Below are 25674 nucleotides of genomic sequence, written 5' to 3'. Positions count from 1 at the left end.
AAACAGTCAGCGCCAGTGACCTCGAAGCCGGGGCCGGGCGACGTTCACGTCACTATGGCAACGCCTTTACAGGCGTAACCCTCTGGGGAACTATAAGTCCCACAACCGCCCGCGGCTTCCCCGCCCGCAGTGGGTGGAGGCGCCGAGCGAGCGCGGAACCGGCTTTTCCGCCTTCCTGCAGCGTGATTGGCCCGTTGCTCAGGGAGGCGGCCAATGAGTGCGCTTGGGGCGAGCGGCGAGGCCAATATGGCTTCTTACACCTGGTGACGGTTGAAGAAATGGTGTTAGGGCTCATGGAGAAACCCCGGGGCATCGAGGTGAGAGGGAGAGGGCTTAGCGCAAATGGGCATGGAAACCCCGAGCGCTCCTTCGCCTGGCGAACCCTTCTTTAGGCTTTTTAGCGACGCCTTGAGGGTGGAGGTTGGAAGGATGGATGCACTTAGGCAGCTGGGCTGAGCCAGGGCCGCGAGCGATTGCCCTTGCCTTTTGCTTCCCCGCGGCTGGGCTGGACGTCGGGCGAGTGGTTGAGAAAGGAGTAGCCTCCCTGGCCTAGGAGATGGGGCGTTAGACCCCGGATCGGAGCTCTTCTGAATCTTCTTTGTTCTCCCCGTCTCGTGGTCGTGGTCGTATTCTTTAGGGATTGTGAAACTTGTCACATCGTGGTGTGAAGTGAAGGGAGGCTAAAGGTTAAAGAACGCTTACTCAGTGCCTAGGACGGTCACGTGCATTATCTCCCGGGTATACTCGCAACAATCCAGTGTTACTGTTTCGTTCTTAAGGTTACAGCACCTGAGGCTTACGGAGGCGGTGCGACTCCCCAGGAAGGTCACACAGCTGAACTGTGAAGGAAATCTGTTAGGCATGCAGTCAGGCTCCCAGACTCTACCTGTTATGCTTTTTCCACTCTCCTACAACCTGTAACCCAAACCAAAGCCACTGCCGTCGAGTCGATTCCAACTCATAGAGAGCCTACAGGACAGAGTAGAACTGCCCCATAAAGTTTCCAAGTAGCCCCTGGTGGGTTTGAACTGCCGACCTTTGTTTAGCAGTAACACTTAACCACTACACCACCAGGGTTTCCACCTGTAACCCACCCACCTTTAATCATTTGGCTTCTGGGCACTCTACATTTGAATGCAGTTTTCTACCACATTTACACGTGTAGTTGTAAACAGAAAGTAGAATAGCTCAAAAACGCGACAATGTAGAGGTACTGAAGTGGAGAATAGTAATAGCTCACAGTTTAGTTCTGTTACTGCTGGAAGCAGACCTAGCTTCTACATAATTTATCTCATCCTCACCACAGCCCTCTAAAGAAGGCGTTTTATCTCGCTTGCACTGATGAAGAAACTGAGGGTACCTGTACCCATTGCTGTCAAGTAAATTCCAACTCGTTGTGACCCTACAGACAAGAGTAGAACTGCCCTATGGGTTTTCCAAGGAGCCACTGGTGGATTAGAACTGCCAGTGTTTTGGTGAGCAGCTGCAGCTCTTAAGCACTGTGCTACCAATCCTCCAAAACTGAGGGTAGCAAGGTCAAATATCTTGCACAAAATCACATTTAATAATTGGTAGAGCCGGAACACCCAGGCAAATCTGATTGAGAGCCCATACTTTGAACTGTTCAATTTGTATTTTATTTTCCAGACTTGCTGGAGTTAAAAAGCGTCTTTTCAAAACCAAGGAAACTCTATAAAATTAACCTTGTCAAAATGTTTTTTAACATAAAAGGTAATGATAGTTGCCAACATTTATTGAGTGTTTGCTAAGTGCAGGTCACTGTTCTGAGTGCTTTACCTGTATTATTAACTCCTTGTTCTGCAAATCTTATGAAATAGGTTTTATTATCCTCATTTTGCAGACCCCAAAACTGAGAGACTGACTTGCTGCTGGTCATATGGCTAGTAAGCAGTGGTGGTGTTATTGTTGTTGTGTGCTTTCAAGTCAATTCTGACTCATAGTGGCCCCAAGTATTACAGAGAACTGCCCCATGGGGCTTCCTACGGGAGCAGATCACCAGGTCTTTTTTTCCCCAGAGCCTCTGGTGGGTTCGAACCGCTGAACTTTTGGTTAGCAGCTGAGCACTTGAGCACTGGCCCAATGCACGGACTCTTCACCTTGCTGTACCTTTTCTACTAGCTGCTAGGTAGATCCGTCTACAGTATCTCATTACCTCTCAGATACTCCTGAGCCAAATATTTTTCTTATTTTATAGTTGAGAAAACTGAGGCTCGGAGGTTAAGTGACTTGCCCAAGGACCCACAGCTAGTTAGGATCAGAGCTAGATCCAAAACTATGGTAAGTACCACTGCGCCATAGCTCTCTGTGTGTCATTTGCCTCCTGCCTCCTCGTGTACAGTCTGGGTCCCCTCACTTAAACTGTATTTGAGCTGAGATTCTTTTGGTGTACCTATGCTGAAGGGGAAGAACGAGTTCCTACTGTATGCCTTCCATCCCAGAGTCTTCAGGAGGCATCTGCCAGAGGGTATTTTCATAGTGTTGTTTTCTATTTGAACTCTGTTAAAATATCATCATTTGTAAATCCACAGAATGAACTCAGTGAATTCCTAACTTGTATTTTCTATCCTGTAATGCACTTCATGGAATCCCTGGTGGCGTAGTGGTTAAGTGCTACGGCTGCTAACCAAAGGGTTGGCAGTTCGAATCCACCAGGTGCTCCTTGGAAACTCTATGGGGCAGTTCTACTCTGTCCTAAAGGGTCGCTGTGAGTCGGAATCGACTCGACGGCAATGGGTTTGGTTTGGTTTTTGGGTATAATGCACTTCATAGGAGCCCTGGTGCAGTGGTTAAGCACTTGGCTGCTCTCTGAAAGGTTGGCAGTTTAAACCCACCAGCCACTCTGTAGGAGAAAGATGTAGGAATCTGCTCCTGTAAAGATTACAGCATTGGAAATCCTATGGGGCAGTTCTACTCTGTCCTATAGGGTCACTATGAGTCGGAATCGACTTGACGGCAATAGGTTTGTCTTTTTTTTGTTGTTTTTATAAAGCTCTTCTGTTGAGTTGTGGTGGAGAAATATTGTACAAACAAGAGTAATGATCCTGGTGTGTGCGAAAAGGTGCCTAAAAGTGTTGATTTGACAAAGAACTAGGTAGGGGGCTGATAACAAATCCACGGCCTCCCTCCGCATGCACTGAGCCAACTTGGATTCCTCCTGCCTGGTTTGTGTCATTCTTCCACTAGGAGACCCCATCTTCAGAACCAATGGAGGAAGAAGAGGAAGATGACTTGGAGCTTTTTGGCGGCTATGACAGTTTCCGGGCTTACAACAGCAGTGTGGGCAGTGAGAGCAGCTCCTATCTGGAGGAGTCAAGTGAAGCAGAAAACGAGGATCGGGAAGCTGGGGAGCTGCCCACTTCCCCCCTGCATTTGCTCAGCTCTGGGACTCCCCGCTCTTTGGAAGGCAGTGGTTCTGAACCAGGTGCGTTCAGAGTGTGCCCTGGAGATGGGGAGGAGTCAGGAGGTCCTGGAGGAAGAGGGGGCTGCAAGGCATGTGAGCTCTTTGATCTGATGTCAAGGGCTCAGATGTCTAAATTGCTGTCAGAGAGAAGCACCCTGAGTAGCCACAAGGGCCCTGTCCTCTGCTGCAGTCTGATTTCAAGCTGTGGTTTCTTTCATCCTTTCATACAACTGGTATTTACTCAGCACATATTAGGTGCCAGCCGTCAACATGCTGCTGCTTTGACATTGATTTGTGTGAATAGCTGGTGGATTTCTAAGTCTGGATATTGAGTACACAAACCTGAAAGTGTTCTGATTACGCTCTGGGAAGGAACCAGAAATAGCTTGTGGGTCGGAAGTGAAGGGGGAGGGGACTACAGAATAAAGTGACTTCTGGGTAAGAGGAGTGGCGGGCGCAAAGAAGAATCCCCATGGATCATCCGGAAGCCAGTTGTGAGGCTTGGGCAGCTGCCGAATGCCTGTGCCAGAGCCTCCCGTGTGGGTCTGCCTGTGAAAAGGGGCAGGTGAGATGGTCTCCGATGACACTCCCATTCCTTGGTACTCCAACTCTTCAGAAGGGTACTCTGCCAGTTGAATGTCATTTGTTTCTATACTTTCTGCCGTCTCTTCCTCTCTTCCCTTTCTTTTGTCTTTCTCCCTTCCGTCTTATTTCAGCCCTTTTTTTAGAATCTTAGAACTTTAGAGCCAAAAGGAACCATTAGAGACCATCTAGTCCAGGGATTCTCCAACCTGGTTGCACATCAGAATCTGAGCTTTTGACAAAATACAAGTGCCAGTTCCCACCACAGACCAGTTGACTGGAATCTCTGGCTTGGGCATTTTCACGAGCTCCCTAGGTCATTCTAACTTGAAGTCAGGGTTGAGACACTGATCAGGTTCAGTCTCCTTACTTTCTCGATGAGAAAATAGACCCACAGAGAGTAAGTGACTATGCACCTTTCTCTCCCTATATTTCTTTTTCTTCACATGTTCCTCTCTCGCAAACCTTCCACCCTTCTCCTGTTTCCCCAGTGGTCCTCCTGGCTTTCTTCTGCCCTACTATTGATGCACATAGCCAAGGGGTGCCAGGCAGCTTCTCTTGGGCAGAACAGATTCACATGTGCACACCAGAACCGCCTCCAGTTCCATGCGCCTCAGTGGGGACTTGGGCTCACCTGGTTAATGCGATGCCCCAGGTTTGAAAGGCCCATCATTTTGTGTGATTAGAGGTGACCCTATGGAGTGAGTCACGTGCTGAGTTCTCTTCCAGCTGTCTGTGAGATGTGTGGTATTGTGGGCACAAGAGAAGCCTTCTTCTCCAAGACCAAGAGGTTCTGCAGTGTCTCCTGCTCCAGGAGCTACTCCTCCAACTCCAAGAAAGCCAGTATCTTGGCTCGATTACAGGTGAGAGGCAGTCACTTGGGAGACACTTCTGGGGAGGGGTGGTTGCGCCTGAAATAGGAACGGCCAACTTACTGAAGGCAGGAGGCTAAGAGGGACTTGGTAAGGACCTTGCTTCTGGCCATCTGAGGCTGGAAGCTTCCTAGTAGGTCCAGACTTCGGAAGGCAGAGGAATCCATTTATGGGGCTTGTTTAAATGTAGATTCCTGGAGCTACCCTCCATCCCCCACCTTCCCAGTCTGGTTTAATGAAGTACCTTGGGGAAGTCTGATGTCCTTGACTTTGCCCAACACTTCTATCAATACTCTGACAGGAAGCAGGAAGCAGGCAGGAGGTTCTGCGGCCTTGGTGTGTTTAGGAAGTTGATGCCTTATGTCAGGCACCACATCATAGGCAGCCACCTAGAAATGCTTGCCAATCTTTAATTATTGACATTGACAGAACTCTCAGAGATGGGAGAATTCTTAGAGAAGCAGTGTGTAACCCACACATTTATTTTTTATCTGTCTCGTTGTTGTTGTGAAGTATATATATAACGTAACACTTGCCAGTTTCTAACCCGTGCGTTTGTTGATAAGTGCACTGAGGTCCACAGAGGTAGAATGACTTACCTAGAGTGGCTCTGTGGGCAGAGAACCACAGGACAGGCTGGAGCCCACATCTCCAATACCCAGCCCTGTGTTGTTTAGTGGTCACCATGGCGAACATCTATAACACTGGGTCTCAAATTTGGCTGCCCAGTGGAATCACCTGTTGTTGTTGTTGTTAGGTGCTATCGAGTCAGTTCCAACTCAGCCACCCTATGTACCACAGAACAAAACACTGCCCGGTCCTGCGCCATCCTTACAATTATTGTTATACTTGAGCCCATTGTTGCAGCCACTGTGTCGGTCCATCTTGTTGAGGGTCTTCTTCTTTTCCACTGACCCTGTACTTTGCCAAGCATGATGTCCTTCTCCAGGGACTGATCCCTCCTGACAGCATGTCCAGAAATCACCTGGAAAGTTTAAAAAATATTGATGCTTGGGTCCTACTAGCAAAGGTTCTGATTTAGTTGTGGTGGAGTGCAGCCTGGGGATAAGGAACCTACAGGGCTCCCCAGGGAGCCTAATGTACAGGGGAACTTGAGAACCACTGGTGTGACATCCATAGGAGGTTGCTGGGTGCCAGGTCTGCTGCTTAGCCCCTCACGTGCTTTATCTCGCTTGTGAGATAGCTTTTGTGAGACAATTACTCTTGTCCTCATTGTACAGATTTTTGTCGAGACCAAGAAAAAAGCATAATAGTGTACAGTGTCCTCAGCTAATGATAATGATGGTAACTACGTTTTGGGATTCTTGCTAAGGGCCTGACACTCGCATTCAGTTTGTCAAATCATCTCCAAAATAGATTATTTTTTAAAGGCCTTCCGTTGTAAAGGCTCAAGAATTCTGGTCACTGGCTCATGGGTACACAACTAAAAGTTGTCAAGCCAGGTTTTGACCCAGGTTTGTCTGGGACTTAAACTTGTATTTCTGCTGTACTAGCCTATAGGGTTGCTATGAATCAGCATCGACTCATCAGGAATGGGTTTGGTTTTGGGGTTTTTTCTTTTTTTTTTTTTTTTGTATTCTAGTGGTAGGAGTCCTCGTGGCACAATGATTAAGCACTTGGCCGCTAATCAAAAGGTCAGCAGTTCAAACCCAACAGCGACTCGCAGGAGAAAAAACCTGGCGATTTGCTCCTCTAAAGCCTTGGAAACCCTGTGGGGCAGTTCTGCCGTCCTAAGGGCCGCCGTGAGTCGGAATGGACTCAATGGCACACAACAACAAATCCGGTGGTGTAACAGTTAAGCACTCAGCTGCTACCCGAAAGGTTGGCAGTTCATACCCACCAAGTAGCTTGAAGAGCTGGGAATCTGCTCCTGTAAAGATTGCAGTTCTGCTCTGTCGCATCGGGTTGCTGTGAGTCCGAATTGACTTGATGGCACCCAGCAACAATCGCTGTAATAAATTTCCTGGCCTTTCTGATCAGCGCTTAAATTATAAGGTACAGGCCCAATGAGTAGCGCTCCACTTGGGGAGTGGACCCCTTTGAACTTGTGACACTAGCTGTGAACCCCCGCTCAAGAATGTTCTTGTACGTACAAAACGTTGCCTGCCAGTGCACGGAGTTCATGGATCCCTCTGAAGCTCGTTCTCTGCTTGGATCTGTAGGTGCACTGGTCGAGGGTGGTAAGTGAGAGTTGAAGCCACTCAGGAGAGCTTCTGGGAGTCAGAGAAGGCTTAAAAGACGGTCTCTCTGCTCTGCTGCTCCACTGACCCCATCCTTCTCTAGATCACTCACTGGCTAGATCACTCACTGCATGCTTACGTTATAGTAACCACCCTCTGAGCCAAGTATTGTTAGTTTCATCATCCTAGTTTACAAATGTGTGAAGCCCTGGTGCAGTGTTTAAGAGCTCGGCTGCTAACCAGAAGATCACCAGTTCGAATCCACCAGCCACTCCTTGGAAACCAAATGGGGCAGTTCTGCTCTGTCCTGTAGGGTCACTATGAGTCAGAATCGATTTTTTTTTTTTTTTAAGTTTACAAATGAAGAAACTGAAGCCCCATAGAGGTTAAGTAACTTGAGCAAGCCCAGGATTTAAACTTAGGCAGTCCAAACCCAGAGCCACATTCTCAGCCACTAGGCTGTCCTCTCCTCTTCCCTCCAGGGAAAACCACCCACCAAGAAAGCCAAAGTCCTGCACAAGGCTGCTTGGTCAGCCAAGATCGGAGCCTTCCTCCACTCCCAAGGGACGGGACAGCTAGCAGATGGGACGCCAACCGGACAAGACGGTAAGACAGCAGAGGACGGTGCTCAGGAAGCTGGGGGCAGGGGGGCAGGACTGGGGTAGCTTTCCTCAAAAGCAAGGAATGGAAACATGGCCAGCATAGGGTCTAGAAAGTATCCTACCCAGCCTAGTGTGGATCGCAGCTTCCTCGCCTGGTGGGGATTGAGGAAATTACCCCAGAAGACCCCTTCAATAACCCTCAAATTGCCGGGGCCCCTTCCCTGGATGATTCAAAAGCCTGGAATTGCTTCTTTTGTTTCTTTTCTAGTCCTGTGACTTCTATTTCCCTGGGGCAGCAGAGGCCCAGATGTGGCTTGAAGAGGGGCTGGGGAGAGGCGGGGTGGAAAAAGAAAAGGGATATCTGAGTGTGTGTAGCAATTTCTAAGCCAATTAAGTGTAAGCCTGAAGCATTCAGTCCTCAGGCTGGTAATGGTTCTGAATTGAGCCCCTCCTACTAGGTCAGACTGGGTGTGGCCAGTGGGAGGTCAGGGAAGGCCCGAGGAATTTAAGCTCAAGGGGCTTTGAGTTTCCCTCTTTCCTTGGGGGTTAAAGGGTGGGAAACTTCACTCTGGATGTTTTCCTTCTCCTCGGCTTCTGGCAGTGTTTAGATTCAGTGCTCACTGGTCCTGATGGCTGCTGGTGGGGCAGGTACGGGAGCTGTGAGGGGCTGTGGGGAGCGCAGCCTCGAGTGGACTTGGGAGGAGCAAGCTGCGGGGGGTGAGGCCGCCACAGCCTCCGCTCTCCTCTCCCTGCTCTGCAGCGCTGGTCTTGGGTTTCGACTGGGGGAAGTTCCTGAAGGATCACAGTTACAAGGCCGCTCCTGTCAGCTGCTTTAAACACGTGAGTCCCTGGAGGTGAGGGGTGGGAGTCCCCAGGGAACCTGGTGGGAGCTGCTGGTTCTGGTCCTCACCTGCCCTCTTTAGGAGGAAGCTCCAAGCTGAGCAGCAGGGGGTCTGGGTGGAGAAGCCACCAGCTCCATTTCACCTTTCTGGCCCACCTTTTCCAAAAGTCCTCCAGCAAACACTTACCAAGGGCTTTCTGCTGCTGCTCTGAGACCCCTCCTTTGCTTAATTTGCATCATGGAACTTTCGTGCTAGTTGATCTCTAAGGGTCCTTCCAACGCAGGAGTCCCCTTTTTCCTCCTTCTCCCCATTTTGAGTATTTTCCCTGAAAGCCTGGGACTTCTATACTGGCCTGGGCCCCTTGGTCCCTGACAGAAAGATGCGGATACCTCCTGGAGCCCACTTCTGCAAAGGTCTCCCTGAGCCCCTAGCACTGAGAAACACAGAAGGGTGAGGCCAGGGAGGGCTGAACTCTGAGTGGAAGGATTTAATATCTAGCAGCTGGACCCTGCGATAGCAGTGCTCTGGCTTAGTCTTTCAAATCAGTTTCTTAAACCCCAGGAAGGCTAGGAGGAGGTCTGAACCCAGGAAGCCAGCCCCCTAGCCACTCCTCTCTGAACTGGTACTGAACTCAGGGAGGGCTGGTACATAACAGCTCTTACCTGGCTCTTCTTTGACTTGCTAATGAAGGTACACAACTTGCCTAGTGGAAAAACCTTTTTGCCCTGAATTCCTAGGGGTCCAGGCATTCTCATTCAGGGGAGTTATACTGCATTTAACACAGAAGATTCAATGTGTTCTGCAAAGAACCCAGTTCCATGTGCTTGCCATGGTGAGACTGGTTTTAGGTTCTGTGGCGAACCAACCTCTGTCACCAGGGGGATGGGATGGGATACCCGACTGACTTAAGCCAGGGCTGAGCATGACAAAAAGGTGAATTCCACAAAGGAGAATCCAGGTGCCATTGGCAACAACGTGGGGTTTAAATATTGGGGAGGCAACCCCTAAAGAGCCCACTGCCATAGGGTGGCATTTGAATAGAGGTAGAGAAAGAGTGTGCCAGGAATAGTGTGTGGGTAGACAGTTCCGTGAAGGGTGGCTTGGTGACAGCTGTAAAGCGAGGGGGCAGTAATGCTTACCGCACAGGCCTGAGGACCGAGGAGATGAGGTTTGTGCCGAGGGCAGTGCCCAGCACATGGTAAGCACTAGGAAGCGTGAGGTGGTGTTGCTATTATAATTACATGGGCAGTGAAGCGATTGAGGCTCACCGAGTTTGTCATTTGTCCAGGTTCACACAGATAGCCGCTGGTCCTGTAAAGATCAGAACTCAGGGCTCTCTGACCCCAGCCCCTAACCGGCACCCTGGGGTGATATGAAAAGGTAGGGCGCACAGGCAGAGGAAGCCATGATTCACTAGTTTGGGCAGTCATCTGTTTTCACAGCCGGCCCAGGCAGCTTCCCCCACGGTGAATCTCTCGTCCCCCACAGGTCCCCCTCTATGACCAGTGGGAGGACGTGATGAAGGGGATGAAGGTGGAGGTGCTCAACAGTGACGCCGTGCTACCCAGCCGGGTGTACTGGATCGCCTCTGTCATCCAGACAGCGGGTGAGCACCTCTGAGCTGGGCAGGGTTGGGGGCTTGTCTCCAGAGTAACACCTCTAGTCAGGGGTGGGCAGTGGGGTAGGCAGAAGTTGGCTTAAAGCAAAACACCCACAGGAGTTTCTGCCCCCTTCCTTGGGATTCTCCTACCCTTGGCAGGGAAAAAAGCTTGGCAAGCTTAGGAACTCCCCCTTTTAAAGTTTATTCCAGGACTCTTCGGTCTCTTAACAGTTGTTTCTCACCACTACACCATCCCATTGCTGATGAGTCAATTCTGACTCATAGCGACCCTATAGGACAGAGTAGAACTCCCCCATAGAGTTTCCAAGGCGTGCCTGATGGATTCGAACTGCTGACCTTTCGGTTGGCAGCCATAGCTCTTAACCTCTACACCACCAGGGTTTCCCCACTATGCCGTAATGCTTTTCGAATAAGTGTCATGGCTTTGTTTTGGCTGTGACTGTTGTGGAGAACAGGGACCCAGTTGCCTGGAAGGGGTTCTTGGAATGGGTGGTAGAAAGCCCAGTGTAGGCTAGAGGAGAGGGAACACCTAAGAGTATGCTGTTCCCCATCCCACCTGCCCACACTGGTGCCCTTTCCTTCCTTTTAGGGTATCGGGTGCTTCTCCGGTATGAAGGCTTTGAAAATGACGCCAGCCATGACTTCTGGTGCAACCTGGGAACTGTGGATGTCCACCCCATTGGCTGGTGTGCCATCAACAGCAAGATCCTGGTGCCCCCGCGGAGTGAGTTGATGAGGCCGGTCCCTGTCCTGGTCTCTGTATAGCCCTGTGTAGAAGGGGCCCTCTGTCTTATGTTAGACCAGAAGAGAACCTGCTTGCTTCCTTCCCTTCCCTGCCAAGAGACCCCGTGGCAGATCCAGGTTGTGGAGTCCAGCTTGATGAGGAGGTCTGCTGGCCTCAAGAGGCAGAAATAGGTTGTTCAGTCCTCTTTCCTGATGGGTTGGCTCTGGCCCCATCAGTGGGAGTGGGTCAGTCTGTAACCAGGATTGTGCTTCTGTCTCTGTAGCCATCCATGCCAAGTTCACCGACTGGAAGGGCTACCTCATGAAACGGTTGGTGGGCTCCAGGACCCTCCCGGTGGATTTCCATATCAAGGTCTGGCAGTGAGCCCTGTGGGTCTCCTAACTGGTCTCCTTCCTACCCCTCTGATTTTTTTTTTTTTTTTTAAATAGACTTTATTTTTCAGACAGTTTTAAAGATTATGGCCAAGAAAACCCTATGGAGCAGTTCTACTCTGTTGCATCTGGGGTTGCCATGAGTTGGAATTAACAGCAACAGGCTTGGCTTTTGGTTAGTTTTACAGAAAAATTGTGCAGAAAGTACAGGGCTCCCATATGCGCCCCTACCCCCTGCTCATCACTTCTGTTAACATCCTGCATTCCTGTGGTGCATTGGTTACGGGTGATGAACCAACACTGGTTTACGATTATTAAGGTTCATAGTTCACATTAGGGTTCACTCTGTGTTGTGCAGTCCTAGGGGTTCTGACAAACGCTTAGTGTCATGTGTCCATCATTACAGCATCCTGCCCTAAAAACGCCCTGTGCTCCACCTAGTCATCCCTCCCCTGGCAGTCAGCCACCTTTTCGCTGTCTGCAGTTTTGTTTTGTCTAGAATGGCATATGTTAGAATCCTGTGATACATAACTTTCTCAGACTGTCTCCTTCCACTTAGCAGCATGCATTTAAGGTCCTCCGTGGCTTTTTGCGGCTTGATTGCTCATTTCTTTTTATCACTGAATAAGATTCCATTAATTATATGAATGTACCATGGAGCCTTAGAGCCCTGGCGGCACAGTGGTTAAGAACTTGGCTGTTAGCCAAAAGGTCAGCAGTTTGAATCCACCAGCTGCTCCTTGGAAACCCTATGGATGATTCTACTCTGTCCTACAGGGTCACTATGAGTTGGAATCAACTCAGTGCAATGGGTCATGGTTGTTTTTGGTTTTTTTTAATTAGATGTACCACAGTTTGTTTATCCTTTCGTCTATTGAAGGACATCTTGGTTGCTCCCAGTTTTGGGCACTTATGAATAAAGCCATTGTAAACATTGGTGCGCAGGTTTTTACGCGGATGTATGTTTCCATCTCTTTAGGTAAATACCTGGGAGCACAACTTTAGGACCATATAGTTGGCTTCCGTTTGGATTTGTGAGGGAGGACCTGCCAGGCTGTCTTCCCCAGTGGCTGTATCATTTTGCATTTCCCACCCCACCCCCCGACCCCCCTACCCCCCACCCCCCCCACCCTCCCCCCCCCCGCCCCGTCAAAGGAGAGTTCCTGCTGCTCCACAGCCTTGCCTGCTTTTGGTGTTGTGTTTTGGATTTTAGCCACTCTGATAAGCGGCGTATAGTGGTATCATTATGGTTTTGATTTGCAATTCTCTAAGGACATACGATGCTGAGCACTTTTCATGTGCTTACTTGCTGTACTCGTATCTTTGGTGAAGTTTCTGTTCAGATCTTTTGACCATTTTGTAGTTTACTTGTTTGTTTTCTTTTTGAGTTTTAAAAGTTCTTTGTATAGCTTGGATACAAGTCCTTTATCTGATACTATTTTGCATGTGTTTTCTCTCTCGGTCTGTGGTTGTCTTTTCATTCTCAACAGTATCTTTCGCAAGCTCTTAATTTTAAGGAAGTCCAGCTCGTCAATTTTTTTTCTTCTATGGAATGTGCTTTTGGTGTTGTATTTAAAAGTCATCACCAAACCCAAGGTCACCTAGATTTTCCCGAGTTATCTACTAGAAGTTGTATAGTTATGTATCTTACATTTAGGTCTGTGATCCATTTTGAGTAATTTTTTGTGCAGGACATAAGCTCTGTCTAGATTCACTTCCCTCTGCTGTTTTAATCCATTCTTCACCCTACTAATTGGAGTTCGTTGTTTCGTTTTGTTTTTCTAAGACTCCCTTGCGGGACAGTCCTCAGTGCCTTCACATGTCTGCAGATGAATCAAACTCTGCCACCGTGTGGCCACCATCCGCTGTTCCAGCCTCATGTCAAACTCCTCCCCTTCCAGCCACATCGACTGTGTTGCTGTCTGCTTTACACTCTCCCAGATCCTTGCCTTTGCTCATGGCATTACTTAGCAGTGTTCATTCAGTGAATTTTATTAAGTACTTATTGTATAGTACGTATTTCTTTTAATATATATTATTTACTTTTTGTTGTTGAGACTATACCCAGCAGAACACACCCTAATTCAGCAGTTTCTCTGTGTAGAATTCAGTGACATTGATTACATTCTTTGAATTGTGCAACCATTCTCGTCCTTTTCTGAGTAGTTCCTCCCCCATTAACATGTACTCACTGCCCCCTAAGTTGGTGTTTTTTTTTTTAATTGTGCTTTAGGTAAAAGTTTACAGCCCAAGTTCATTTCTCATTCAAAAATTTATACATATATTGTTTTGTGACATTGGTTGCAATCCCAATGTGATCGCATACTCCCCCTTTCCAGCCTGGGTTCCCTCTGTCCATTTGACCAGCTCCTGCCCCTTCCTGCCTTCTTATTCTGCTTTTGGACAGGAGCTGCCCATCTGGTCTCTTATATTTGATTGAACTAAGAAGCATGTTTGTCACGTGTATAATTTTTTGTTTTATAGGCCTGTCTAATCTTTGAAGAATGGGCTTTGGGAGTGGTTTCAGTTCTAGGTTAACAGAGCATCCAGGGACCATAGTTCAGGGATTCCTCCTGTCGCTGTCAGACCATTAAAGTCTGGTCTTTTTTTGTGAATTTGAGTTCTGGTCTACATTTTTCAGCTGCTCAGTCTGGGACTCTATGTTGTGTTCCCTATCAGGGTGGTCATTGGTGATAGCTGGGCACCATCTAGTTCTTCTGGTCTCAGGCTGGAGGAGTCTCTGGTTCATATGGTCCTTTAGTCCTTTGGGCTAGTATTTTCCTTCTATCTTTGGTCCCCCTAAGTTTCTCAGCTAATCTTTCGAGTTGCTCTTGTCAGTTTGATCCCATGTAGATCTTAAAGGACCATGCTTAATAAATGTACAAGGCAGATATTCTTTACTAGTTAAGCTAAATTATTGTTTGATTTTAAGAAGACTCCAGGGGATATTTTTGGTTTATGGTTTAAAGATTATCTCAGAGCAGTAATTTCAGGGGTTCTTCTAGCCTTCATGGCTCCAGAGGTCTAGATTCCATGAGATTTTGTAATTCTGTTCTGCATTTTGGCCCTTTCGATCAGGATTCTGTAGAATCTTTGGTCAAAAGGTTCAGTAGTGGTAGCTGGGCACCGTCCAGTTCTTCTGGTCCCAGGACAAAGGAGGCAGTTGTTTATGGAGACAGTTACCCACACATTCATTTCCTCCTATTCCTGCCTCTCTCTGTTTGTATAGTGCTTACTGTGTGGCACTTTGGGAGATACAAAGAATACAGACCCTGCCATCCAGGAATCTCTGTGTAGCAGAGGAAGGAAAGCCTACGCTTGAATAGTTACAAAACAGCCTTGGTTCTGAACCATGGTGCGTCTGAAATCATCTGTGTGGTCTTTTATTTTAATTTGAAATACTCATTTTTTAACTTAAAAAGCCATGCATGCACATAGTAACAACTGAAAGGAACCAAAAGGGCAGACAGTGGAAACGTGTTTTTGCCCACCTCTGTGTCCCAGGCTCGGTGTGGGGCGCTCCTAGGTACCTGGGCCGCATGTGAGTCAGGGATGCAGAGGCGTGTGATCCTCTTTGCCCTGGGCAGGAATCACATGAACCTGCCATTATGGCTTCAAAGGCCCAGCAGTTATCAATGAAGGCTTCCTGGAGAAAAGGGCATTTGAGTGGAACCTTGGTGGGCAGGCGTGGTGGTATGGAAGCCACCAATGGGGAATAAGAATGGAATGGAAACTGGGGCCCTGTCACTCAAGGCACCAGACGCCAGGTGAACAGGCTGCACACACCATGGGCGGCCTTAGTGCAGAACTGCCCCTCAACGAGGAATGGTCTGGAACACCTCACGGAAGCACTCCTGGCTTCTTGCCCCAAACTTATTTGAACTTATAGGTGTTCTTCTTTGCTGTTTATCTCTACAGATGTTGTTAATTCTTTTTTCATATCCTCTCGCCAACAAAATTGGAAGCTTTTTCTTAGCGCCTTGTACACGTGATAAGTTTGGTGATTGCAGATGATGGTGAACTCTTTCTGAACTGGCCCTTGTCTTAGACGAGGCAGGTGATTGTGGATGGTGCAGGCCACCAGGTACCCAGGAGGCTTCTATTCTGCCAAAATGGAAAGGAGCTTCTCTCTGGTTGGGAGAACCAGTCAGCCAGCAAGTGCGGAGCATGCTGGAGGGGATACAGAAGCAGAAGATTGTCCGGCCTGTCGGGAGAAGAAGATGACATGCAGCAGAGAACGGGAGGGCACTGTGAGATCAGGAGGACAGGAATTGTTCCAGACGGGGTTGCTGAAAGGTCACTGGGAGGAGCAGGGACTTGACGTTTTGATGTGATAACCACAGCGTCAGTAGGACAGGCCTTGCCCATGGAAGTACATGAAGTCTGACTTGCCAGCCCCCTCTGAAGGTCTGGGGTACAGAGGGAGGAAGGGGGTGGGGTTGTGGAGGTAGCTCTGACCCAAACGTGCACTTCGGTGCCTGCAATATAGTAAGTGCCGAGTAGGATGTTTGGCATGAATGAGTAAGTCATCAGCCAAGGTCAGGGCTGCGTGCACATATTCGCTCTTTGTTCAGGAAAAAGCCACTGACCGAGCACCGACTGTGCCTAGTTCTGTGCTTGGGGCTGAGGATGCAGATGTGAATCAAAGCCAGTTTCTGCCTGTACAGTGCTCTAGTCCTGGTGTGTAACCATAAACAAATATGCACAATTGCGGGCTGAGGGACACAGAGGAAGGGAATGCAGCCAGGAAGGGCCAGGTGGATGAGATGGCCCAGAGGGGCCCTGGCCAGGCCTCACCCCGTGCCGTGTCTCTTAAGTGAGGTGCCATTACACGGGGACAGGGCCCTGGTGTCAGGATGCATTCCAGCCCTTGAGCGGCAGCTAAAGAATCTGTCTGGTTTTGTTGTTGTTATGTGCTGGTGAGTAGATTCCAACTCACAGCGACCCCGTGTGACAGAGTGGAACTGCCCCACAGAGTTTCCTAGGCTAAAACCTTTACGGGAGCAGATCACCAGGTCATTTCTCCTGTGGAACGGCTGTATGTTGGAGCCACCAGCCTTTATGTCAGCAGCAGAGCTTTTAAGCACTGTGCCACCAGGGGTCCTCCTGTCTGGTTTAGGACGGCTACTTTGATCTCTGAGAGCTCCCCCTCCTGGCGTGCCCAGGCTTAAACAGTAACCTGTTCACCACAGTTCCCAGGCGGGGGACTGGCTCTCCCAGTCAGCAGCACGCTGGGGCTGGAAAAGCCGCCCCAGAGCTTGCCAGGCCCAGTCCCTGAAGTCAGCAAACAAAGAGACTCTTCCGGCCCCTCCCCCACGTCCTGCCCAAATTGCTACTGAGGTACTGTGACGGCTGTCCAGAGCTGAGGCCCATTGGGTCTGAGCTGGAATCAGACAGGTGGAGGCGTGTGGGGCCAAGGACATGAGTTTTGTTTGTACCATCAGCAGAGGCGGCTGGGAGGCCCAGGGGGTGTAAGGTGCCCTTGAGGGCAGAGGGCAGAGCCCCATGAAACAGCACCAGGCTGGACACCAGGAACCAGCTGGAGGCCCAGCTCTGGTTCTCATGAGTCTGTGACTCTGGGCAAGTCACATGACCCTCTTGGAGTCACCTCAGTTTCCTTAGTCTGAAATGGGTTTTGTAATTGCTGTCAAATCAACTTAATGGCATTTTGGTGATGGGAAGTCACACCCATGTTATCAGTTCTGCCATTTTGCCCTCTATGTCATCCCAAGGAACGAGGCCAGGTTGAACTGGGGGGGATGAGAGGGCTCACTGCCAGTTCCTGCCTTAGTCTTTGGGATGATCCCACAAGCCCATTCCTGTCATCCAGAGACTTGCAAAAGGCAGGAGGGTTCCCCTGACCAGCAGCGTGCATTCTGGTGTCTTTTCAGATGGCGGAGAACATGAAGTACCCCTTCCGGCAGGGCATGCGGCTGGAGGTGGTGGACAAGTCCCAGGTGTCACGTACTCGCCTGGCCGTGGTGGACACGGTCATCGGGGGCCGCCTGCGGCTCCTCTATGAGGATGGTGACAGTGACGATGACTTCTGGTGCCACATGTGGAGCCCCCTGATCCACCCAGTGGGCTGGTCACGGCGCGTGGGCCATGGCATCAAGATGTCAGGTTAGCAGAGCCTTAGGCTGGTGACCCAAGGCTTTGCCTTAGGGACTGGGTAGGGGCACCTTCTCTGCACCTCCCAGCAGTGCCGTGAGGTAGGTGTGGATACTGAGGCCCGGGGAGATTAAGTGACTTGGCCCAGGTCACCCGGCTTGTAACAGTATAAACCACAGGACCCGTCCCTATCCCATATCACTTGGGGAGAGTCTGGGTCTCCAGGGCAGCCAGGCCCGAGGGCTGAATAGTCCCTGCTCTTGATGCTTTCTGGGCTGGACTGGCTGGCCACAGGCGGGGGAGGGGCTTCAGTACAGGTTAGAGCACTGCCAAGCAGCCCCTCGTTCCTGGGGCAGATGTGGAGTTGGCCCTGTTAGCTGCCTTCAGCTCCCTTCTCTCCTCCACTCCCATCACCCCAAAAGAGAGACGCAGCGACATGGCCCACCATCCCACCTTCCGGAAGATCTACTGTGATGCGGTTCCTTACCTCTTCAAGAAGGTGAGGCACAGCTCCTGGGTACTTTCCCCTTGGCCATAGGCCTGTGCCAGGCCTGAGGACATTGGCTCTCCTCTGGGACTGTTCCTTCCCAGACCGGCAGTATCCCAGGCCTGCAGCCTCTGCCCTCCTCTGGCCTGCCCAGTGATTCCCCACCCACCCCTTTCTCCTAAGGTACGAGCTGTCTATACGGAAGGTGGCTGGTTTGAGGAGGGGATGAAGCTGGAGGCCATTGACCCCCTGAATCTGGGCAACATCTGTGTGGCAACCATCTGCAAGGTGAGCCCGGCTGGCCCTCCACCTTAGCAGGGCTTCCTGAGGGGATGAGTAGGTGGCAGAGCTCTGCTGTCCACTGTAGGCAGACTGCTGGGGCCCAGGTGGCAGTGGCTGTCCACCTTCCCCAACACTGGCTGCAACTGGAGCACCTGCCGTTGGTGAGGAGGGTGTCTGTCCCCTCCTTGCTCAGAGTGCTTCAGGCCAGGTCAGAGGATGTTGAACATGTGCTTATTGAACACCTGGCTCAAGCCTGATCCTGTGTCACATTCCCCACTCTGTCCCCTCACTGGGGCCTTCCCGCCGGCATGCCGTCTCTGAGTGCTGGCCTAGCCGAGGGCCCCAGCCAGGCTGACTGCTCAGACCCCCGCGATTGCTGCAGTCTGAGAGCAAGTGACCACTCTCAGCCCTCCTGGAGGACACTGCTCATTTGTTCGTCCAGCAAATTCTCTCCACACTAGGCTGTATACTCACCACTGGGGACATAGGGCACGGGCATGGCGCTTGACGTCATCTCACCAACACATGGTCACAAAGTGGCTGAATGCTCTGAGGGAGCAGCTCAGGGTGTTCTCAGGAAGCCTCTCACCCTCAGTCCAGGTGGAGCCATCTGTGTCCCCACCATTGTGTCCCCACCACAGCCCTGGGCTGGGGGTGCAGTTCATGATCCGCTGTTCACTGCCCACGCCCCCGGCAGGTTCTCCTGGATGGCTACCTGATGATCTGTGTGGATGGGGGGCCCTCCACAGATGGCTCAGACTGGTTCTGCTACCACGCCTCCTCCCATGCCATCTTCCCAGCCACCTTCTGCCAGAAAAATGACATTGAGCTTACACCCCCTAAAGGTAAGATAGGGGCCCAGCGGTGGGAAGGGGCAGGGTGAGACCACAGGCCCAGACTCCTGGCCAAGCAGACCCCCGGGCCTTGGACTCCCAGGCTTTCTCAGAGGTGACACAGAGCCACTACGGGCCTTACGCTGCCAGGGCCGACTCAGCCCTCTGGTCAGTACATGGCTTGGTGAGCAGCGAACAACCTCTCCCACCAGGGACTGCAGTCCTGGTGTAGGTACAGGCCTGGGGATGAGGGAAGAGGCTGCTGGGTGGACTCCAGATCGAGTCCTGACCAGGCTTTGGTGGCCCTTTGGCAGCAAGTCCTTCCCCCCCGTCCCTTCCACTCCCCTCCTCTTGCTCAGCATCTGAACTGTCTGCTCTCCCAGGGTACGAGGCACAGACTTTCAACTGGGAATCCTACTTGGAAAAGACCAAGTCAAGAGCAGCCCCATCAAGACTCTTTAACATGGTGAGGGGCCAGGGCGGAGCGGGGTGGCCGGGAACGGCACGGGCTGCTGTTAGGGGCATAGTTCCAGCCCCTTCTCTTTTCTTGAGTCTCTACTGCTGAGATCAGCCCCTTCCAGGGGAGGGGTCCCAAAGTATGGCATGGGCGCCCTGCACCTCCTGGTTTCCACGGAGACAGGCTCGTGCCTGGGGAAGAACTACAGTGTCCTAAGGAACTTGCCTGGCAGCACTTATCAGTGCAGCCTCCACCGATCGTGCCAGGGCCCCATGGCCCAGGCCTACCTGCGGGGCCAGGAGCTGGCTGGCTCCGTAACTGCCTCCTCCCCCCTCCCAGGACTGCCCCAACCACGGCTTCAAGGTGGGCATGAAGCTGGAGGCCGTGGACCTGATGGAGCCCCGGCTCATCTGTGTGGCCACCGTGAAGCGGGCAGTCCATCGACTGCTCAGCATCCACTTTGATGGCTGGGACAGCGAGTATGACCAGTGGGTGGACTGTGAGTCCCCAGACATCTACCCCGTTGGCTGGTGTGAGCTCACCGGCTACCAGCTCCAGCCCCCCGTGGCCACAGGTCTGGTCTTGCGCAGCCCCAAGGGGCTCTTCACTTTCCTTCTTTCCTCCCACCAACCCCCTCCCCTCCACCCCACCCCAGCTGAGTCGTTTGGCATGAGATGGTGAAGTCTCATGGACTGCTCCCCACCCCTGCTCCTGACTCCTCTGTCTCGCTCTCCCTCTGGCCTGCAGAGCGCTTTTCTTGGTCTTGCCCACTCTGTCATATGCTCATGGCCTTGTGCACCCAGGTAAACCACCCAGGCCTTCTGAGCAGCCCTGGTAACAAGGGTGCGAAGAAGGGACTGCTGTCCTGCAGCCTCTCCCTGCCCCAGCCCAGTCTTGTTGCCCAGCTCTGGCTTCCATTCTTGGGGTGTCTTGTGTGTAAGGGCATCATGAGGGGTGGGCAGGGTCTCAGGATATTGCCTGTCCCCTGTGGCCTCTCAGAACTCCCTTCTCGTTTCTTTCTTCCCGTCTTTCAACAACAGAGCTGACCACACCTCTGAAGGCCAAAGAGGCCACGAAGAAGAGAAAGAGACAGTTTGGGAAGAAAAGTAAGTGGTGCTTCAAAGCATCCAGGCTGGTGTGGGCCTGGGGAACAGCTGGGCATGGGGGTGCGGCCAGCCCTCCAGGACTGCCCGAGATGGGTCCCACTGCCTTAGCTCACTCCTTGTCCTTCCCCTTCTCCTCTCCCTTGCCCTTTGTCCCCACCTGTGTCTTTGGAGACCCAGGTCATAACATAGGGGGTCTTCCATCTCTGGTACTGACCAGGATGCTTAGGGAAAGAGACAGGCAGCAGCCTGGGGAGGGGTAGAGCACAGGAAAGGCAAAATGGTGCCTCAGGTATGCTCATGACGTGGCACCATGCAGAGGAGAAGGAGGTCCCTGGGCAGGGTTCCATTACGTGAGTGTGGGGCCCCAGCAGAGGGAGGCCCTGCCGCAGTCAGATGGGGCTTTACAGGTAAAGAAACAGCAGGTAGCTGGGGAGGTGGTGCTGATAATCCGCTGCTGGGGAGAGCCCCTTGAGCCTCCTTCCCAAGAGCACACAGCCAGTAAGGGGTAATGTCAGAGTGGCGCTCTCCCTGCTCTGCCTGGGCACTGGAGGACACTCAGCCAGCCCTCTGGGCCTCGGGTACAACCCTCATGCTGGGTTTGATTCCATTTTTATTCAAAGGGAAAAGAATACCGCCAGCCAAGACCCGGCCCCTCAGACAGGGCTCCAAGAAGCCCCTGCTGGAGGACGACTTGCAGGCCGCAGGGAAGATCTTGTCCGAGCCCGTTTCTGATGCGAGTAAGCGAGGAGGGGCGGCTCCAGTGCTCAGAGGTGGCCCCTGTCCTTCCCCACCTGAGCAAGAAAAGTAGTCAGTTTGAAGGGAATTTTCTGGGCACCAAGCAGCCCTTCTCACATCACCCTCCCCCCACCCAGTTCTAAGCAGAGCCTCTACTCAGGCTCCTTGGCCCTTCTCTGTCTCTGACTCCCTGTGCCCCCACACCAGTGTTTGGCAGGGTGGGTGGCAGACTGGCTGGCCCTGCAGCTTCTCTGCTGCTGCCTGTCAACGGACAGTGAGCCAGAGAGTGAAGGCTCTCCCTGTCCCATTCCCAAGGACCCCCCGCCTCCCAGAACTACCCAGCACTCACTCTCTCCTCCCCGCCCCCCTTCTTTTGGAGCAGTCACTGCGCAGGTGAAGGAGGAGCACCTGGACACAGCCACACCCGACAAGGCTGCAAGTCCCGAGCTGCCTGTCCCCATTGAGGACATCAAGCAGGAGACAGACGACTAACCTCCCTCTGCCAACCTGGCTGCCAACTAGAAGCCATGCAGGGCTTCTCCAGTGCCACCACCCTCTCCCCCACTGGAGTTTGGATGCTGAGCCTTTTTGGAGACATTCTGCCTAATGCTGGGGGTCAGGCCCTGAAGGACCAGCCAGGGTTCCTTGACTCACCCTCTGGCCTCCTCTTTGGCAAAGCCCACGTGACTAGGTCACCTGAGGCCCCGAACGTGTCTATGAGCAGCTGCCTCTAGAGTTCCTGAAGCTTGAACACTAGCTGCCTGGGCTGTCTGCTGTCACCTGTGTCAGTTCCCCTCACCCCCGCCATTGCCTGAACTGCCAGGGCCTGGGAGCCACACCAGCCACCCCAGAAGACAGGACAACTAGTGAGCTGTGCGTGTAACTAAAGGCCTGGGCAGCTCTCTGCTCTCAGGGGAGGAGGTTGCCCGATTGACAGTGAGGGGTGTGATAGGTGCAGCCTGGCCTAACGCCTGCAGAGCTAGCCAAGCAGAATTGTTTCTCTCGCCTCCTGGTTGGTGCTCTGCTCCTCCGGGCACCCTGGGAGGCCTGGGCACCCCACGCAGAGACCCAGCACCAGCAGGCAGCAGAGAAGCAGTGGGTTGCAGTGGTCTCTGAGGCTGTCTTGACTTGCTTTCTGGGGTGGCCTGAGCACTGACTCCCGTTTCCTCCAGTTGTGGGGCTAGGAGGGGTCTCTGGAGGGAAACGCCACACCAGCCCCTGTGCTGTATGGCAGATGTGGTGACAGTGGTGTGGGAGGCTTAGGCTAGCAGGGTGCCCCCAGGACAGCAGGATTGGAAGGTGAGCTGGGGCCTGTGTGCAGGTGGGGGTGGAGTCCAGCCACGAGGGAGACTTGGCCATTAGCACTGAGCCTAACCTGCTTTGTGACCTAGCGGGGGAAGGACTTGTCATTTCTACTTCCCTCTCCCTGTTAACCAGGGGTCAGGTGCAGCCCTGCAAGAGAGTCTGGAAGTAGGGGAGTGGTCAGCACCACTGATGGAGGTAGGCCTCAAGGCAGCACTTGTCCTCCCTCACCAGTGCCTCCTGAGGGGGAGAACAGGGTGGGAACTGACAGGGCACACTTCCTGGCTCCTCTCCCCTCGCTGTCTTTCCTAATTCCTTATTAGATTCTGGTTCTCCCTGCTCCTCTCTGAAACCACATTCAGGAAGTTCACCTAGTGTCACCCAAAGTTCTAGGTGCTATTATATTTCCCAGTCTTCTGAAACTCCTCTCTGCAGTCAGTCTCATCTTCAGTAAGTCCTCTTCCTGGAGCCTAAGGTGAGGCCTGCGTCAGTCTTCACCCCTCTCCTTTCATGTGTTCTTGGGTAGACGTGGCCCTACTCTGCAGTGAGTCCCTGTATCCTTCAGAGCAGAGAGCTGTGTTAGCCGCTTCATCTGCCTTCCAGGCCTTCCTGCTGCCCCTCAAGCCTGGGCAGGTTCAGAGAGAACAGGATTCTGTTTCCTTTGCCAAAAGGACTAGGCAGCCCCACATGGTGCAGAAAATAGACCCAGAAAGAGGCCTGCAGGTGTAGCCCAGAGAGCTCAAGCAGTGACCAGGTGTTAACACAGTGGACAGGGCTGTCTCCCTCCACCCCCCATCTCACACACACCAGCCACAAGACTCGGCCAGTGACTGTCTTGGCATTAGCTTCTTTGGAGACAGGATATTGGAAGGGAGACAGCCTGGGTTTGAACTTTGGCTCTGCCACCTGCTCAGAGCCCTGCTTTTGATTAGTGATGTGCCCAGCTAAAAAGTCATCTTCCCAGGTTTCCCTGCAATTAAGGGATCTAGTTCTGACTGAAGGGCTTCTGGGTAAATGGTTCATGTGCCCTCTTGGCCCTTGGTTCCTTTTTCCTGAATTAAGAAGCAATGCCCAGAGGTGCCATGAGCACAAGAGCCACATGGTAAGGATGGCAGAGCAGGAGGATGTGTTTGGCTGCCACTCCAGTCCTGGACTGGCCTGCCCAGACCTCCTAACTTCTCGTTGTACAAGACAGATCCTTACTTGTTCAAGTCTACTCTCAGCTTTCTGACCTTGCAGCATAGAGTTTTGATGTATCAACTTGGTATTAGTTATGAAGTGCGCGTAGAACAATAAGAATAAACGTTAATTGGTGTCGTCTCTTCAGCTCCATTGCCACATACCATATTGTCCTTATGTACATTTCTGCCCTTCCCCTACCCCAAGTCTAGGAGTTCCCCAAAGGTAGAGCCTGTGTCTTCTCTGTGTCCCTAGGGCCCAGCACAGGCCTGGCACGAAGTGGGCCTCAGTGACTGAAATAAGGGAGTGTAACTGCCATCTTGCTTGGGCCCAAAGGTCGGTGTATCACGGATGTTCCAAGTACCGACCTCGTGGACATTTTCACCTAAGGCACAGAACGAACCTTGTGCTTGGGTGAAAACAAAAGTCTCAGTTTTACAGCAATGGGGCCACCAGTTGGGAAACATCCTGAAAACTCGTTTCCAGCATCCCCTGCACAAGGACCTGCAGTGGCTCCCTGTGACTGATTGGGTCAACTCTATGTACTCCAAAGAGCCCCTTGCACCTCATCTCTTATTTAGACCCTCTGCTGTAGGGGCACAGCAAAAAAAAAAAGTTTGTAAAACAAGAGCTTCCTATGTCAGGCACTAGATTAAAAACTTGTTGGTCGGTTTCTCATACTGGGGGAACTTGTGTGTTGCTGTGACGCTGGAAGCTATGCCGCCAGTATTTCAAATAACGGCAGGGTGGACAGATTTCAGCTGAGCTTCCAGACTAGGAAGAAGGACCTGATGATCTACTTCTGAAAAAATTGACCAGTGAAAACCTGAATAGCAGCAGAACATTGATACTGTGCCAGAAGATGAGCCCCTCAGGTTGGAAAAAAGGCACTCAAAATATGACTGGGGGAGGGCTGCCTGCTTAAAGAAAGTTGACCTTAATGGTGTGGATGGAGTCAAGATTTTGGGATATGGCACGACTCAAAAGGAGAAGAAACAGCTGAAAACGTCCATTAATAATTGGAACATGGAATGTACAAAGTTTGAATCTAGGAAAATTAGAAGTCAAAATGAACACATACAGATCAATATTCTAGGCCTTAGTGAGTTGAGATGAACTGGTATTGGCCATTTTGAATTGGACAATCATATGATCTACATGCCAGGAATGACAAATTGAAGGAATGCCATCAGAGTCATTGTCAAAAAGAACACTTCAAGATCCATCCTGAATCTGTGAAACATTTCATAACATGGAGGAACCTGGAAGGCATCATGCTGAGTGAAATTTGTTGCAAAAGGACAAATATTGTATAAGACCACTATTACAAGAACTTGAGAAATAGTTTAAACTGAGAAGATTCTTTTGTGGTTACGGGGGGCGGAGGGAGGGGGTGGGAGAGGGGTATTCACTAATTAGTAGATAAGGACTACTTTAGGTGAAGGGAAAGGCAACACACAATACAGGGGAGGTCAGCACAATTGGACTAAACCAAAAGCAGTTTCCTGAATAAACAATGTTTTGAAGGCCAGTGTAGCAGGGGCAGGGGTCTGGGGACCATGGTTTCAGGGGACATCTAAGTCAACTGGCATAATCTATTAGGAAAACATTCTGCATCCCACTTTGAAGAGTGGCATCTGGGGTCTAAAACGCTAGCAAGCAGCCATCTAAGATGCATCAATTGGTCTCAACCCACCTGGATCAAAAGAGAATGAAGAACACCAAGGACACAAGGCGATAACGAGCCCAAGAGACAGAAAGGCCACGTGAACCAGCGACTACATCATCCTGAGACCAGAAGAACTAGATGGTCCCTGGCTAAAACCGATGACTGCTCTGACAAGGAACACAACAGAGAACCCCTGAGGGAACAGGAGAACAGTAGGATGCAGGCCACAAATGCTCATGAAAAGACCAGACTTAAT

General features: G+C 51.4%; 1 protein-coding gene across 2 annotated transcripts; it reads left to right on the top strand.

Annotated features, from left to right (window-relative positions):
• The first annotated feature begins 187 nt into the window (after positions 1-187).
• On the top strand, positions 188-23896 carry L3MBTL2 (L3MBTL histone methyl-lysine binding protein 2). Of its 2 annotated transcripts, XM_064283461.1 has the most exons (18): positions 196-317; positions 2216-2298; positions 3205-3442; positions 4733-4866; positions 7559-7682; positions 8439-8518; positions 10009-10126; positions 10731-10865; positions 11149-11237; positions 17149-17380; positions 17791-17867; positions 18039-18143; positions 18835-18982; positions 19354-19436; positions 19767-20001; positions 20468-20533; positions 21154-21270; positions 21651-23896. In XM_064283461.1, exons 2-18 carry the CDS (start codon positions 2296-2298, stop codon positions 21758-21760), a joined length of 2094 nt encoding a protein of 697 aa, XP_064139531.1. In that variant the 5' UTR covers positions 196-317; positions 2216-2295; the 3' UTR covers positions 21761-23896. The 2 variants fall into 2 exon arrangements, with proteins under 2 accessions (XP_010597610.2, XP_064139531.1); XM_010599308.3 differs by lacking the exon at positions 2216-2298 and having other exon boundaries at positions 188-317.
• Positions 23897-25674: the final 1778 nt, after the last annotated feature.

This window comes from Loxodonta africana, chromosome 4 (assembly GCF_030014295.1).
Source record: "Loxodonta africana isolate mLoxAfr1 chromosome 4, mLoxAfr1.hap2, whole genome shotgun sequence".
In the NCBI taxonomy this organism is placed as follows: Eukaryota; Metazoa; Chordata; class Mammalia; order Proboscidea; family Elephantidae; genus Loxodonta; species Loxodonta africana.
The sequence above is the reverse complement of the archived record's forward strand: the minus strand, read 5'-3'. Positions and strand labels throughout refer to the sequence as shown.